This window comes from Hypanus sabinus, chromosome 15 (assembly GCF_030144855.1).
Source record: "Hypanus sabinus isolate sHypSab1 chromosome 15, sHypSab1.hap1, whole genome shotgun sequence".
Lineage (NCBI taxonomy): Eukaryota > Metazoa > Chordata > Chondrichthyes > Myliobatiformes > Dasyatidae > Hypanus > Hypanus sabinus.
Window position 1 is genome coordinate 71,764,015 of NC_082720.1, and position 16,704 is coordinate 71,780,718.

Genomic DNA, 16,704 nt, shown 5'->3' on the forward strand with positions numbered 1-16,704 from the left:
AGCGCTGGGAAAAAGCCTCTGACTATCCACACGACCAATGCCTCTCATCATCTTATACACCTCTATCAGGTCACCTCTCATCCTCTTTCGCTCCAAAGAGAAAAGGCTGAGTTCACTCAACCTGTTTTCATAAGGCATGTTCCCCAATCCAGGCAACATCCTTGTAAATTTCCTCTACACCCTTTGTATGGTTTCCACATCCTTCCTGTAGTGAGGCAACCAGAACTGAGCACAGTACTCCAAGTGGGGTCTGACCAGGGTCCTATATAGCTGCAACATTACCTCTTGGGTCCCAAATTCAATTCCACGATTGATGAAGGCCAATACACCATAGGCCTTCTTAACCACAGAGTCAACCTGTGAGTATCCTGTGGACTCGGACCTGAAGATCCCTCTGACCCTCCACACTGCCAAGAGTCTTGCCATTAATACTATATGCTGCCATCATATTTGACCTACCAAAATGAACCACTTCACACTTATCTGGGTTGAACTCCATCTGCCACTTCTCAGCCCAATTTTGCATCCTATCAATGTTCCGTTGTAACCTCTGACAGCCCTCCAAACTATCCATAACCCCCAACTTTTGTATCATTAGCAAACTTACTAACCCATCCCTCCACTTCCTCATCCAGGTCATTTATAAAAATCAGCTCCCTGAGGCACATCACTGATTACTGACCTCCATGCAGAATATGACCTGTCTACAACCACTCTTTACCTCTTGTGGGCAAGCCAGTTCTGGATCCACAAAGCAATGTCCCCTTGGATCCCATGCCTCCCTACTTTCTCAATAAGTCTTGCATGGGGTACCTTATCAAATGCCTTGCTGAAATCCATATACACTACATCTACTTCTCTTCCTTCATCAATGTGTTTTTCCTCCTCAAAAAATTCAATCAGGCTCATAAGACACGACCTGTCCTTGACAAATCCATGCTAATCATATTGCTATATACTTCTCCAAATGTTCATAAACCCTGCCTCTCAGGATCTTCTCCATCAACTTAACAACCACTGAAGTGAGACTCACTGGTCTATAATTTCCTGGGCTATCACTATTCCCTTTCTTGAATAAGGGAACAACATCCGCAACCCTCCAATCCTCCGGAACCTCTCCCGTCCCCATTGATGATGCAAAGATCATTGCCAGAGGCTCAGCAATCTCCTCCCTCACCTCCCACAGTATCCTGGGGTACATCTCATCTGGTCCCAGCGACTTATCCAACTTGATGATTTCCAAAAGCTCTAGCGCATCCTCTTTCTTAATATTTACTTGCTCAAGCTTTTCAGTCTGCTGCAAGTCATCACTACAATCACCAAGATCCTTTTCCATAGTGAATACTGAAGTAAGGTATTCATTAAGTACCTCTGCTATTTCCTCCAGTTCTATACACGCGTTCCCACTGTCACACTTGTTAGGTCCTGTTCTTTCACGTTTTATCCTCTTGCACTTCACATACTTTGGATCAGAAAGCAAGAGGAAATTTGAAGGATTGAGGCAAGTTTAGGAAGACCTTTTATTGAAGTGTGACACTAAATTTAAGATAGAAATTAAGTTTTCTAACCTCACTGATCCCTATTTGTACACTATGAAGTAATGGCATGAATGCATCTTCTTTAGGATTCAACAGAAAGTGTGGCACCATCAGCTACCCAGTTCTTAATGTTGCCATTGACAAGTAAGCAGTCAGCAGTTGTTCCAGCTAAAAAGGTAGGATGGAACTTACAATACTATAGCTTGATCAGTATATTGTTTTTTAATCATTAATGTGATGAAGTTACTCCTAGCAAAATTGCAATTTAATCCTTATTTCTCATGATCTTGAAGATGCTGTGGATCTATTGAACAGCAAACTGAACATGTATTTTTACAAGGGGCTTGAATAAAGTCCAGTGGCTTTGTTTTATTGTTATGCCCGCTGTGTTCTTAGGTTGGAAATTCCCGTATTTAGCACAATGATGAAGGAATGCCTATTTGTTTTGCAGCTTGGGGCTGAATGTATCATGGGTCTGTTACTCTTTTGCTTGAAGGTACTGAAGGGATAGCACCTTAAACCTGTGCTCCTAAATCTCTGTCCTACAACATTTTCCAGGGGCCTGTTATTCACTATGTAAGTCCTGCCCTAAATGTATCACTTTGCAACTTGAGTCATAAAATCACACAGCACAGAAACAGGCTGTCCCGCCCATGCTGACTTAAGCTCTATCTGGCATTCCTTTGCCTAGTTTTCCTAGTTAATCTAGATTCTGTTGAAATCTTAGATAATCTTCACCACTCAACACAAAATCAATTTTTTGTATCATCTGCAAACTTGCTGACAAACAACATGGGAGTCAGCACTGTAGCACACCATTGGTCACAGGCCTCTAGTCTTAAAAAAAACACTACTCTCCCTCTAGCTTCTTCCATGATATCAATTTTGTATACCCTGGATCACATGATCTCCTTTCGACCAGACCAGGGGTCAGCAACCTTTACCACTGAAAGAGCCACTTGGACCCGTTTCCCACAGAAAAGAAAACACTGGGAGCCGCAAAACCCGTTTGACATTTAAAATGAAATAACACTGCATACAACGTTTTGTTTTGCCTTTATGCTATGTATAAACAAACTATAATGTGTTGCATTTATGAAATTGATGAACTCCTGCAGAGAAAACGAAATTACATTTCTGCATGCAACAAAAACATTTTGACCTCCGAAAAAAAGACGTTGGGTTGAAGGTTACTTTTAAGTAAAATACTCAACGTCTATTTGAGTCCTTCTTGTATTTATGAAAAATGCCGAACTTAAATTTGCCGCCAGCAGCAAACCAAAAATAACGTCAGCCAGCTGTCAACCTGAAAAATAAAAGGACTATTTCACTGAACAATGAAAACATATGAATATATGCAAAATAATAGGCAATTAAAATATTTATCATCCTTGTTCAGATTGACTCACACCTGCCAATGCAGTCGTATTCAGTAGGGATGGATCGATGCTTAGGGGAGTGACCGGGAAGGATAATGTGTTTTTTTCCTCTCTGAACTCACAGAAGCGTTTCCCAAACGATGTTTGCATTGCGATGATTGCAGAATGTAAATACTCCGAATTTATCAAGTCGTGACCTTGTTTGAACTCTCTCAAATTGGGGAAGTGAGACAATGTGCCTTTCTGTAAATCTCTGGCAAGCAACGTCAACTTGCGCTCGAATGCCAAAACATCCTCCAACATGTGCAGGGCTGTACGTCCTTACCCTGTTGAAGAGCTGTGTTCAGCGTGTTCAGGTGCGCTGTCATGAAGTGTAGCTTTTCCAGCCACTCTGGCTGTTCCAGCTCAGGAAAGGTGAGCCCTTTGCTGCCCAGGAAAGTTTTCACTTCTTCCAGACACGCGACAAAGCGTTTCAGCACCTCCCCTCTGGACAGCCAGCGATAAAAACACGTTGTAGCGGTGTGCTACACGCAGTCAGTAAACTGCAGTCAAAGATAGCTTTATTCGAACTAAACAGCCTTGCTTTTAAGCCTCCCTCAACCCGCCCCCCATGGGCGCGGATGCTGCAAAAGACACGTACTCACAAACCCCCGTAGGCTATCTCCCTTAGCCTGAACGCTGGCTAATTGTGAGCTGGTTCAGATGTGTCAGGAAATGGGTCGCCACAACGTCTTATTTAGATTGTACAAGATCACCATAATCTTCAAATTTAGATTTACATTTCAAAAACTAACAAACTAACATAAAATACATTTTAATTAAATACTGACCATGTAGCGGTGTGCTACACGCAGCGCTAAAATTACGACACGGAGTCGGTAACTGCAGTCGAAGGACAAACTTTATTCGAAATCTTCAGCCTCACTTTTAAGCCTCACTCAACCTGCCCCCATGGCACAGAGGCTCCAAAGCTCTGTGCTCGCAAACCCCCGTAGGCTATCTAATTGTGAGTCGGTTCGGATGTGCCAGGAAAAGGGTCGCCACAACCAATTATTTCTCAAAGCAACAGGGAGCCGCAGCACAGACGTAAAAGAGCCACATGTGGCTCCGGAGCCGCGGGTTGCCGACCCCCGGACCAGACAAACCTACTGTATGAGAATATGCCAGTCTATGAGATAATATTGTCATGGAATACAGTTCACCTGCTGATGGTGGGTCAGAACATATCATGAATGCTCAGACTTCAACACTGATCTAATCTGAATCAATTTTCCTTGATGCTAGTGCAACAGAACATGTTGGGTGTGTTGTCAGTGTGTAAATGGAATTTTGTAAGAACTGCTGTGGTCACTTTTACCAGTAACATTGAGAACAGATTGTTTGCTGTGGATGAAAATATAATTTAAGATCATAAAATAGTTTTGCTCTTGCATTAGTTCCTGCAGATGAACAATATTCCCAATGTTTTGTTTTACTGTGAATCTATGATATACACCCTGTGGGCATTTTATTAGATACACCTACTCATTAATGCTAATATTTAATCAGCCAATTGTATAGCAGCAATTCAACGCCTAATAGTATGCCGATATGGTAAGAAGTTCAGTTATTGTTCAGACCAAACATCAGAATAGGGTCGGAATATGATTGAAGTGTCTTTGAGCATGGAATGAGCATGGGGTGATTTGAGTATCTTGGAAACTGCTAGTCCCTTGAGCTTAGCATGCACAACAGTCTCCAGAGTACAGAAGATGGTGCAGTGAGCATCCAGTGATGGCAGGTCTGTGGGTAATAATGCCTTGTTAATGAGGGATGTCAGAGAACGGCTGGACTGGTTCAAGCTGACAGGAAGGTGACTGTAACTCAGATAACCACGCGCTACAACAGTGGTGTGCAGAAGAACACCTCCGAATGCACAACACGTCAAACCTTGAAGTAGATGAGCTACAGTAGCAGAAGACCATGAACATCAGCTCAGTGGCCACTTTATTAGGTACAGGAGATACCTAATAAAGTGGCCACTGAGTGTATTAATAATTGGTGATTATATTACCTAGAAGTTTATAAATAACTTTATTTGTGGTAATTTATCTACTGGATCAAACATCACCTTGTAATATATTAAAAAGTGATAATGATTTCCCTTTTGAGCAAGCTGTCCATACTCGGAGTCAAATACAAATGAAAACCTCAATAACAAGATATTTCCTGTAGTAAGTTACAATTAACCAAGTAGGTTATGCAGGGCGGGTGGGGGGGGGGGGGAGGGGCTGGTCAATTTTTCTATGCTCTGATTTGTTAACCACATTCCAGCTAGCTCATGCCAGTCTTTCAGCATGGCCAAATATTCCAGTCCTTGCATGCACTGCTTTTAGAAAGAATTGAAGTTATTTTCCCCACCTTCCTCCGTACTCATGATTTCTACACTCTAACTTGACACGTTAAATCAAAGAAGGAAAGTGAAATTCGGCACAGTTTAAATTCTACTATGAATTGTATAATATAAACATATTTAAAATTCTTTGTCTGAACCTCTATTAAACCAGGAGAATTAACTGGAATAACTAAAACTTTTGGCTTCAGGAGCTGAAATGCTTTGGGAAATTTTAGAAGTATTTGAGGAAAAGCATATGGGTTCTTTTACTTATCTGTAGCTATTAACAAAATCATTTGGATTGGAGAGATAGTCTAAATCTTGGTTCTGAGCCTTTTGGGATATAAGTTGAAACACATTTCTTCACACAAGGAATGGTTGAAGTTTGGAGCTCGTCTGGAATCCCAATTGAGACTTGTCTTTTTTTTAATTTTAATGCTGCAAACTTTCTTGTGTTATCAAACGTGTTAGGGATGTAGCATAGAGCCAGGCATATGGAACTCAGACACAGAGTCTTGATCTCATTGAATGCTGAAGTGTTCTTGTAGCATAATCACCTGTTTCTGTTATAGATACTTATTACTTCATTCATGGGTTCAATGTTAATTCAGAAATTGGATGGCAGAGGGGAATAAGCTGTTCCTAAATTATTGAGTATGTGTGCCTTCAGGCTTCTGTACCTCCTTCCTGACGGTAACAATGAGAAGAGGACATGTCCTGGATGGTGGGGTCCTTAATGATAGACACCCCAATGAGCATTGCTGCTTCTCTGTTCAAAAAACCCAGTTTAGAGTTTGCACATTCTCTCTGTGGCTGCTAAGATTTTCCTTATGGTTAGTTTTCTTCCTGCATCCCAAAGACATGTTGGTCAGATAATTAGTTATTGTGATGCAGAGATGCATCCTAGGATGTGCTGGGGCACCTCATCAGTGATGTAACCTGGGTTCATCAGGTGTTGTGAGACATTCAGTATTTGACACCCTCACCCTGGCGACTCAGCCAGGGTTGATCAGGTCCCAGCTTGTATCCCAGCAACAGTGGTCCGCAGGTCACACCTCTTGATCCATAGCCATCTGGAGCCTCACTCAGAAGCCTATGTGACAGTCCTGATGGTTCTTTATTTTGTAGCTCCTGTGGTGCCAAGAAGAGAATAGGTTCTGCAGAGTGAGCAGCTAGCAAAACCGCTACACCCCGCCTCTATAGACTCGCATCATGCCCTCCATCCCCGTCTTTGCCACTGCACCACCAGTTCCTGGTATTTGGCTTTCTTGCACTTGAATGTCTCCTCAATCTGGAATACTTTTCCTCATATACTTTTGCAATTTCTCAAGCATTTCAGCTCCTGGCCAAAAGTAGTAGTTACTCCAGTTGTTAACTTTCTTTGATTTTAATATTGGGTCAAAGAATTTAAATTATGTTTATATTATGCAGTGCCTTGAAGGCACTGTCAGTTCTGACGGAATGACCATGTCAGTCCTCAGTGATGATAATGCGACCTCAGTGATGATAATGCGATGAAGTCAGGGAATTTTAATTGCTGCCAAGATAGACTTTAAATTGCTAGTCAGACGCCTGTAAATTGACAGTCATGGTGGAATTAATGGACATGTGAGAGGGAAGTCTACAGGGAGATAAGTGAAGGAATGTAATGGATGGATGTGCTTTGAGAGCCAGCATAGATTTGATAAATCACAAGGTCTCTTTCCATGTCATGAGGAAAAATGTGTAAATAAGCTTTTACACAGAACAACACACACAAAATGCTGGTAGAACACAGCAGGCCAGGCAGCATTGATAGAGAGAAGCGCTATCGACGTTTTGGACCGAGACAGGCTAACACAGTTAGCCTGCTGTGTTTTACCAGCATTTTGTGTGTGTTGTTGTTTGAATTTCCAGCATCTGCAGATTTCCTCATGTTAGCTTTTACACAGAGACTATTTACTTTAAAATCTTCAGGGAAACAGGACTATATGCAGACACTATTAATTTTTTACAATTTCCATCTTTGGAGATAAGATTGTTGGGAATATGCCATGATATTAATGGTGTTTACAATTCTAATATTTTGAACAGTCTATCTTCGCCCAGAAGACAACGTATACACGAAGAGGCCATGGCAGTTGTCCAAATCCATCTTGCTTATTTACCTACGTCACAAGGCACAAACCTCCACAGTGCCCAAATTGTGGGAAGTGGCTAGGAGGGAAATGGATTCCAAAGGTAATTTAGCAGCATATTGATTAAGTTGAGCTTAGCTCCAATAAGGCCATCAGGAACATCAAACAAAGCCAGAAGTTCACTTCATTATTTAGTGAACTGGATATACTTTTTGAAGATAGATTAATTTATTGTTTTGATAAAGATAATTTTCTGACAGTTTCTGTGCCATATGTTGTAGAAATTCCCGAGTGATATATGAAGTACTTTTGAGCCTTCTCCTCAGTTGTTTGAACTACTTTCATTGAAGGAAGAGTATTGATGTGTACTGTTATTATCTATGGTTATGAATTAAGCTTGAGAAAAATGCTTCTATTTCTTGCTCTATGAGCCTTTAAGGAAAATGTTGAGGTAATATCTAAAAAGTTAAATAACTTGCTATTTTAATGAACCTACTTATTACTTGTGGATCAACAATCTTTTAATTTGTTTGCAACAGGGTAAACAACCACAGGTGTTAAATGTACATGTGGAATGTAATCAAGAGAAGCAGAACAAGGTATGTTGTCCGCATACCTATCTTTCTATTTTTGTAAAATGTTTGTTCTTTTTCTTTCAATTACCACATGAATTATGGTTCATTGAAAACAGGAATTGGTAGGCTGCAAAAGGAAGGTTTTCCAGTTTTCAAAGTATACAATTATTACTTAGAAGTTTTATATAAATCATTCACGACAATGGGAGGGATCGAACTGTATAAATGAATTGAATATTTTAAAATACTTTTTAAATATTTTTAAAAATTTGGGAATTTAAAAATAAATCTCAAAATCCAGAATTAATATTGAATACAATTAAAAAGGAGCAAAGGCTCTGAATGCTCTTAAAAGAATGAAACATATCTTTTACTTTTGCAGGATTCCACTTGATAGAGAGGGTTGTTGGAAAATTAGATAATCATGCAAAAAATAGTTTTAAAATTCCCAACCTAATATCCTTCCTTATTTAAATATAATAAACAAAGTTAAAATGAATGTCATTTAAGAAAAATCTTTTGTTAACGTGTATCTTCATAATCCTGTAATTTATCAGTATTACAGGTTCCCCCCAATCCGAAGGTAGAGTGTTCCTATGAAACCATTTGTAAACCGAAATGTCGTAAAGCGAAGAAGCAATTACCATTAATTTATATGGGAAAATTTTTTGAGTGTTCCCAGACACAAAAAAGTAACCTACCAAATGAAACCAAATAACACATAAAACCTAAAATAACACTAACATATAGTAAAAGCAGGAATGATATAATAAATATACACCCTATATAAAGTAGAAATATTGTATGTAGGGTGTAGTTTCACTTATCAAAATCGGGAAGACAGCAAGCCAAAATTGATTTGGAGAAAAAAATCAGCACGTACATGCATGTGTGCGCACGTACACGCATGCGCAAACAACTACCCGCACAAGGTTTCACGGTCATTGTAGTCTTTCTCGGGGTAAACACACAGGTGTCTTTTTTTCGTAAAAGCGAAAATCCTCTTTGGTTAGCGAAAACAGGTACAACTGTAGGTCTTTCGTAACAGCGAGTTGTCGTAAAGCGAACGTTCAAAAAACTGGGGACACCAGTATTAGGTATGCATTACTACCCAGCAAGAAATTTTATTTGGAAGATACTGAATTTGCCTTTTCAGTTTACTAAACAGAGAGGGGATCTGATTGAAACGTTTAAGATAATTAAAGGATTTGATAGGATTGAGGCAGGAAATATGTTCCAGATGTTGGGAGAGTCCAGTACCAGAGGGCATGGATTGAGAATAAGAGGTCAGTTATTTAAAACAGAGTTGAGGAAGAGCTTCTTCTCCCAGAGAGTTGTGCAGGTGTGGAATGCACTACCTCGGAAGACGGTGGAAGCCAATTCTCTGGATGCTTTCAAGAAGGAGCTGGATAGATATCTGATGGATAGGGGAATCAAGGGATATGGGGACAAGGCAGGGACTGGGTGTTGATAGTGAATGATCAGCCATGATCTCAGAATGGCGGTGCAGACTGGAGGGGCCGAATGGTCTACTTCTGCACCTATTGTCTATTGTCTATTGTCATTCTAAATTAATGGAGTAGAATTCTTATCTATACATATATTCATTCTTGCAAATTTTCTCAGCATATCGTTTGACCTAGGAAAAGTAAAGTTTACAGTTATCAGTGATTTTGTCTCACGAAATTTGTTATTCCTTACTGTTTTTGTAAATGGACAGGAAACTATTGACGTGACTGTATGTACAAAGGACTCAGCCCAGTCCAGTTTGGAAAGTTCACAGGCAGTAACTCAACTTCTGAACGTAGCTTCGGAAGATCATAGAGAAGAGGAGCATCAACTAATACAAGCTAGCTGGCAGCAGACTGTACACGTTGAGCCAGGTGATTCAGGGATGCCAGTGCCCACCTTGCAGAATGAAGAAGGGCCCCTTCCAATACGGCTTTGTAATCCATTAGCTGCTGTCGACCACATAGTGGAAGTACACTCTGAAGATGCAATGAAAGACCTGGAGGCCTCAAATCACCAAGCATCAAATAAAAGTAACACAGTCATCAATAAATCCAACGGAGTTAAGATTGCAAAACCAGGATCAAGGTTAGTTGTATCATCAGTTGAAACAATTACAATACAGATCCTTTGCCTAAAAGCTGACAGTTCCACTCTATATTGCTAGCTTTTGCCTTCATAATAGTGTGGATGTTTGGACTACCCAAATGAAGGCAGAAGTTCTGAACTTCTGCGCAGCTGAACACTGCTTTCAGTACAACTGCGCTATGTTGTTAAACTCTTCATAGGGTCAAGTGGAGGACCGTAAAAGGCTGGGAATCTGCATACCAAACCTAAGCCAGGAACAACTGTTTAGGAAGATAGGTACAAGTTAATTTTCTTTAGTTAGTGTATTTAATTGTTTCCGAATGTTTCAAATATTTGAATTAGTGTTTAGTTTTAATTTTTTTTATTTGTCTTTTTGATTAATTACTTATAAACTTCTGACATTTACTTCTCCTTGATTATGACAGCCAGTAAGCCTTATTGAAGTTCTCTTCTACTGGATTTCCCTCATTAACATTCTCTGTAACTTAATCAAAAATCTTTAGTTAGTTGGACAGGAGTTGCCTTTAACAAATTGATGTTGGTATCAGACCTTTGTTATCCAGGTGATTGCTGATTCTGATTAGTATAGCCAGAACCTTTCCCCCCTCACCATGGATAAGTTACTGGGTATATATTTGTCACCTTTTACTTTTGAATAAGTTATGTTTGCAATTTTTCAGTTCTTGAAGTCTAATGCTGAACTTGTAATGTTAGGAAGATTATTGTCAAGGTCTCTGCAGTTGCCTGTTTTACTTCTCTTGGCAAACTAAGATGCATTCCATCTGCAACAGATGTCCTATCTACCTTTTTAAAAAATGCTTGTTTAGCCACCACTGATATACTTTACCCAGTTTTGGTTTTTGTACTTTAGGAACAATGTAGAGGCTGTAGAGAGAATTTTTCTAAAATGATTCCAAGGATAAGGGACTTTTATTAAACTGCATAGGTAGGCTGGAAAAGTTGGTATTTGTTCTCCTCTGAATAAATGATATTGCTTGGGTAACTCTTGATGGTATTTAACATCGAGGAATACAGGCAGAAGTTGTTACCATAAACACGTAGTCAGAAACTGGTGGGTAAGGACAGATAATTTAAAGCAATAAGGAAAGAGCACAACAATAGATCAAACTGGATTGCTGTTCTTAAGACGCGTAGATTGACTGAAAATTTACCTTGCATATTATATATTTTTCTGATTCAGTGGAGGTATTCTGTGAGCTGTCATCTGAGGTTTAATTATAGTGTTGTGGTTAAAAATACAATGTACACAAATATTCTGTGAAGTACCTAACACTCTACTGCAATAAAGCATGGATCAGAATTGATCTGGATCATTTTGTGTTCATGAACGATTGATAAATTGTCTTACCTGGTATTACTGTACCTCTGTGCACTGCATTGGAAGTGACCTCTGTGAATGATGAGCAAGACAAGCTTTTCATTGCAACTAGGTACACATGACAATAATAAACCAATGACAATGTAGAATAAAGTGTAACCATTACTGAGGAGGTGCAGTGCAGGTAGACAATAAGGTTCAAAGTCATGAAGGGACAGCAAATCATCAATGGAAGAGACACTGCAGGTGCTGGAAATCTAAAGTAACACTCACAAAATGATGGAGGAACTCAATCAGTCGTGCAGCATCTATGGAGAGGAATAAAGAGCCGACATTCCCTTGTCTATTCATCTCCTCCATCCCTTCCCACCAATCTCCCTCCTGGCACTTATCCTTTCAGAGGGTTAAGTGCTACACCTGCCCATACGCTTCCTCCCTCACCACCATTCAGGGCCCCAGACAGTCCTTCCAGGTGAGGTGACACTCACCTGTGAGTTGGCTGGTGTGATATACTGCATCCGGTGCTCCCAGTACAGCCTTCTTTCTGGACACAGACTGGTAGACCGTTTCGCTCAACACCTACGCTCTATCCGCCGGAGAAAGCAGGATCTCCCAGTGGCCACACATTTTAATTCCACGTCCCATTCCCATTCCAATATGTCAATCCATGGCCTCCTGTACTGTCAAGATGAAGCCACTCTCAGGTTGGAGGAACAACACCTTGTATTCCGTCTGGGTAGCCTCCAACCTGATGGCATGAACATTGATTTCTCTAACTTCCATTAATGCCCCTTCTCCTCTTCTTACCCCATCCCTTATTCATTTGTTTATTTATTTTCCCTTTTTTTTCTCTCTCTGTTTCTCTCACAATCACTCCTTGCCTGCTCTCCATCTTCCTCTGGCGCTCCCCTCCCCCTTTCTTTCTCCCTAGGCCTCCTGTCCCATGATTCTCTCCCTTCTCTAGCCTTGTATCCCCTTTGCCAATCGACTTTCCAGCTCTCAACTTCATCCCTCCCCTCCTGTCTTCTCCTATCATTTTGAATCTCCCCCTCCCCCTCCCACTTTCAAATTTCTTACTATCTCCTTTCAGTTAGTCCTGACGAAGGGTCTTGGCCCAAAACAAGATAGAGGCAGGAAATATGTTCCAGATGCTGGGAGAGTCCAGTGCCAGAGGGCATGGTTTGAGAATAAGGGGTAGGTCATTTAGGACAGAGTTAAGGAAAAACTTCTTCTCCCAGAGAGTTGTGGGGGTCTGGAATACACTGCCTCGGAAGGCAGTGGAGGCCAATTCTCTGGATGTTTTCAAGAAGGAGCTAGATAGGTATCTTATGGATAGGGGGATCAAGGGATATGGGGACAAGGCAGGAACCGGGTATTGATAGTAGATGATCAGCCATGATCTCAGAATGGTGGTGCAGGCTTGAAGGGCTGAATGGCCTACTTCTGCACCTATTGTCTATTGAAACGTCAACTGTACTTCTTCATATAGAGGCTGCCTGGCCTGCTGCATTCCACCAGCATTTTGTGTGTGTTACTTATTATGAGGTAGCTTGTGAGGTCAAGAGTCATTATACAAGTAGATTATACAGTAGATTTAAAACAGTGGGATTTTACCTTTCCCCTCTTCCCTCAGTACATGCCCATAGATCTGAGCCTTTATTGTTTCTATTCTATTCTACTTTTGCCACCAAATGTCTCAAACCACATAATTGTGAGGTTTATGCTTTTCCCACTTAGCTTCCATACCCCACACCACTGCTACGTAAATAGCATTTTTGAATTAAGCTTCCATCCAGAGGACGGAAATTCCAAAGGTTATCATCATTTCTTCACTTCCCTGTGCTTGGTGCTGTACAAATCTATTGGTGTTTTGGCATAATATTTAATGTATTATTTTTTAAGCATTGTATATTATTTTCTATATTACTTCCAACAATTATGGGGCCTTTCAAAAATACCATATAGTAAAGAAATTTATTTACTGTCACTGCAATTCCAAATGTCACGGAGCCATGTTGAGCTGCAAAAGGAATGCAGTTAATCCAATATATTATTTCTTCTTTTCTCTCCTTCAGTATTTCTAGACAAAGTTTACAACTACGGCGAAGAACCAAAGCCAGGGGACGAGCAAAATCTACCTTGTTGACTGGTACCGCACGGTCACGACCTCCACGTATTATATTGCCAGCAGCTCCATCTAATGCAGGTGTGCAACACAGTGTTAATATGAAAATTTTAACAATGCTGCACATTTTACATTTATTTTCCCTATTATGTTACAATAATCTCAAAACACATTATGTTTTTAATGTAGTAAAACCAGCTAAGACACTTAGTATAGACATATTATCAATTCAGAAAAAAGGAGATTTGATGATAAGTGGGAAAGGAAAACACGAAAGAGCACTCTTGCAAGGGCAAAGGGAGATACTGTGGTAGGAAATTCTAGGAGTTTACAGCTCTGGTGTCTGAAAGTATACCAGACATGGCTGGAGATATAGGAAAGGTCAAGATGCTGTATTTGAAATGTAATAGATACCTTGGAAGTCCATGAAGTGCTTTGAAAAGAAGGATGAGAATTTTACAATTAAGGCATTGCTTTAATAGATCAGTGAACACAGTGGTGACTGTTAAATGAGGTTTGACGCACATGTGCGTTAGAGAAAGATTTCTTGTGTTTCGTCTAGTCCAAAATATATGCCTAGTACAAAAAGGGAAAGATGACGTGCTGGAGTCATCAAGTTCAGAGGTTGGATGAGAGTTTCAGAAACAGGTGAACTGAAACAAAGATAAAATAGGGGAGTGTTATGGTGACAAAAATAGAAGATCTAAATGATCAGATAAGAAAACTGAAACTCATCTTCTGTTAAGTACAAAGTTCTTACACCTCATTGTTTGATACAGGGGGTGGGGGTGGGGGAAGCTATTGTCCAGAAGGTTCTTTGGAAGTCAAGACTGAGACGCAAATTGTGAGGTTAAAACCATTTTATTAGATGTTCACAACAAAGAAATAACAGCAAAACACAGCAGCAGGGAACTAACTAACTGTACCCTACTCACTCTACTTCAATAAGGAGGAAAGAGAACAAAGAACCTTGCCACATGGTTGATCTTTATACTGAAAACAAGTTCAAACTGGATAGAATAGGAATTCTTTTGACTGGAACAGCCGATGAGACAACAGCAATGGTCTTCATTTACTTAAACTGATGTGACATAAGGTTGCAGAAAAAGAAACTACAGAAGTGCTGAACCAGCAAATTACTGAAAATCCACTGAATATTTATGGATAAAAGGTGATTATATGAACATAAAGCTAAGCTGCAAGAAAGAAAGGTATTTTAGACATTAATTCAACATTATACACCTATCAGGGAGAAGGATGAATTCAGAAGCCAAGGAATAGAAGGGACTAAAGGCAAAATATAACAGGTTTAATTTTTATTTAACTGTGGAAGAAATTTCAGTTCTTCTATTGCTGGAAGTTGGCCAATCTGACTGACTCTGTTGTAAAATGTCCAGGTTGGAGATGCACATTGATGTCAATGTGCACCTCTATGCTACTTCCATGCTTTTTAGCGCACAGCTAGTGCAGGCCTTTCATTCCCCATGGTGTTGCTGCCCGGCCCTCAAAGCCTGGTTCTTCATCTTCTGCTCCACCCCACCCACCCACAAATCCTCTCTATTAGACCTTTGACCCACAACTTGCTTGACCCCTGCATACTCCACAAGAATGGAATGCATTAGGAAAGTATTCCAGAACAAAACGTCTGTTCTCTTGCGCAATGTGTCTTAAATCTCATGCATTGCATAATTTTGTGGTGTCTGTGGCCTTTGAATAAAACATTCATTGATATGGCGTGCAGCATTGAATTTTGAGGTGAGATGGTGTCGCTAACAGAAAGATATAAATACCAAGTGGTGAGGGGAGAATTGGTCACTGCAATGCCAGAGCCAGATTGAGAATTATGACATTCAAGATTGTTTAATATAATTTCTTGTACACAAGTGTAAGATGGATGAAATAATTGTTACAGCAGATCCGATGCACAAACGATAAAAGAAGACAATAATAATTGTGGATACTATAGAGAGTGTAGAGGAGATTTACAAGGATGTTGCCTGGATTGGAGAGCATGCCTTATGAGAATAGGTCGAGTGAACTTTCCCTTTTTTCCATGGAGTGATGGAGTATGAGAGATGACCTGATAGAGCTGTATAAGATGATGAGGGGCATTGATCGTGTGGATAGCAGAGGCTTTTTCCTAGGGCTGAAATGACAGACATGAGGGGGCATAGTTTTAAGGTGCTTGGAGATAGGTACCGAGGGGATGTTAGGGGTAAGTTTTTCACACAGGTGGATGTGTGGAATGCACTGCGGGCGGCGGCGGTGGAAGCGGATACAATAGGGTCTTTTAAAAGCCTCTTAGATAGGTATGTGGAGCTTAGAAAAATAAAGGGCTATGTGCTAGGGAAATTCCAAGCAGTTTCTAGCACAGCATTGTGGGCCAAAGGGCCTGTAATATGCTGTAGATTTCTATGTTCTGTGTTCTAATAATACTTAGAAAAAAACACACAATCAATATAAATACAGAAGATGGCTGATAAGCTTAAATTGTTTGTATTTCTGTAAAGCTCATCTACAAATAAGGTGACTGACAGGAAATAATAAAGTAGTGGTGAAGTTTGTGGATGAAGGTATTAATCACTCTTACTCATTGAGGAAAGTAACTGTTTCTGAGTCTGCTAGTCCTGGCATGGATGTTATTAACTTCCTCCCAGATGGGAGTGGGACAAGCATCTCTGTATGAACTATATCGTCACATCAGTTGAATTATAGTATATCAAGTCAGCTGTAAAGCCAGTAAACCAAATGATGAAACCATATTGCTTGATGGGAAGATGTGCACAGGATATTAAATATTTTATCTAAGCCAGAGCATAATATTAATGGGAAAGGAAGACCATGTTACTTAATTAAATAGTTAAGAAAAATCAGAAGAGAAATGACCTAACAATTTTATGAAGCAAGCTCTTGTTAAATTAACTCATGTCCATTTTGCCATCTCTTTTTCTTCGTAATCATTTAAATGTTTCCATTGGTACTTTTAAAGTTGCTGTTTAGTTCCTCCACATTTTGAAGTGCATTCCAGTTCATCATAATGTTTTGGGTGTTTAGAAACAACTTTTTTAACCTCTCAATTGATATTAATACTTAAAATGTCATAGGCAGATCATAAAAACATTTAAAGCCAGTGAAAGTATGTCTTAATTAATTCATTTCA

The 16,704-nt window shown here is 39.9% G+C and overlaps 1 protein-coding gene across 3 annotated transcripts in view; it reads left to right on the plus strand.

Moving 5' to 3' along the window:
• The window catches only part of hmgxb3 (HMG box domain containing 3), a 94,113-nt gene that overhangs the window by 21,731 nt on the left and 55,678 nt on the right, over window positions 1-16,704 (plus strand). For all 3 annotated transcript variants that reach the window (XM_059990513.1, XM_059990515.1, XM_059990514.1), the window contains exons 5-9: window positions 1,625-1,714; window positions 7,365-7,511; window positions 7,948-8,007; window positions 9,704-10,080; window positions 13,495-13,625. In XM_059990513.1, the coding sequence (XP_059846496.1) occupies window positions 1,625-1,714; window positions 7,365-7,511; window positions 7,948-8,007; window positions 9,704-10,080; window positions 13,495-13,625 (805 nt within the window). The remainder of the gene's footprint in view (window positions 1-1,624; window positions 1,715-7,364; window positions 7,512-7,947; window positions 8,008-9,703; window positions 10,081-13,494; window positions 13,626-16,704) is intronic.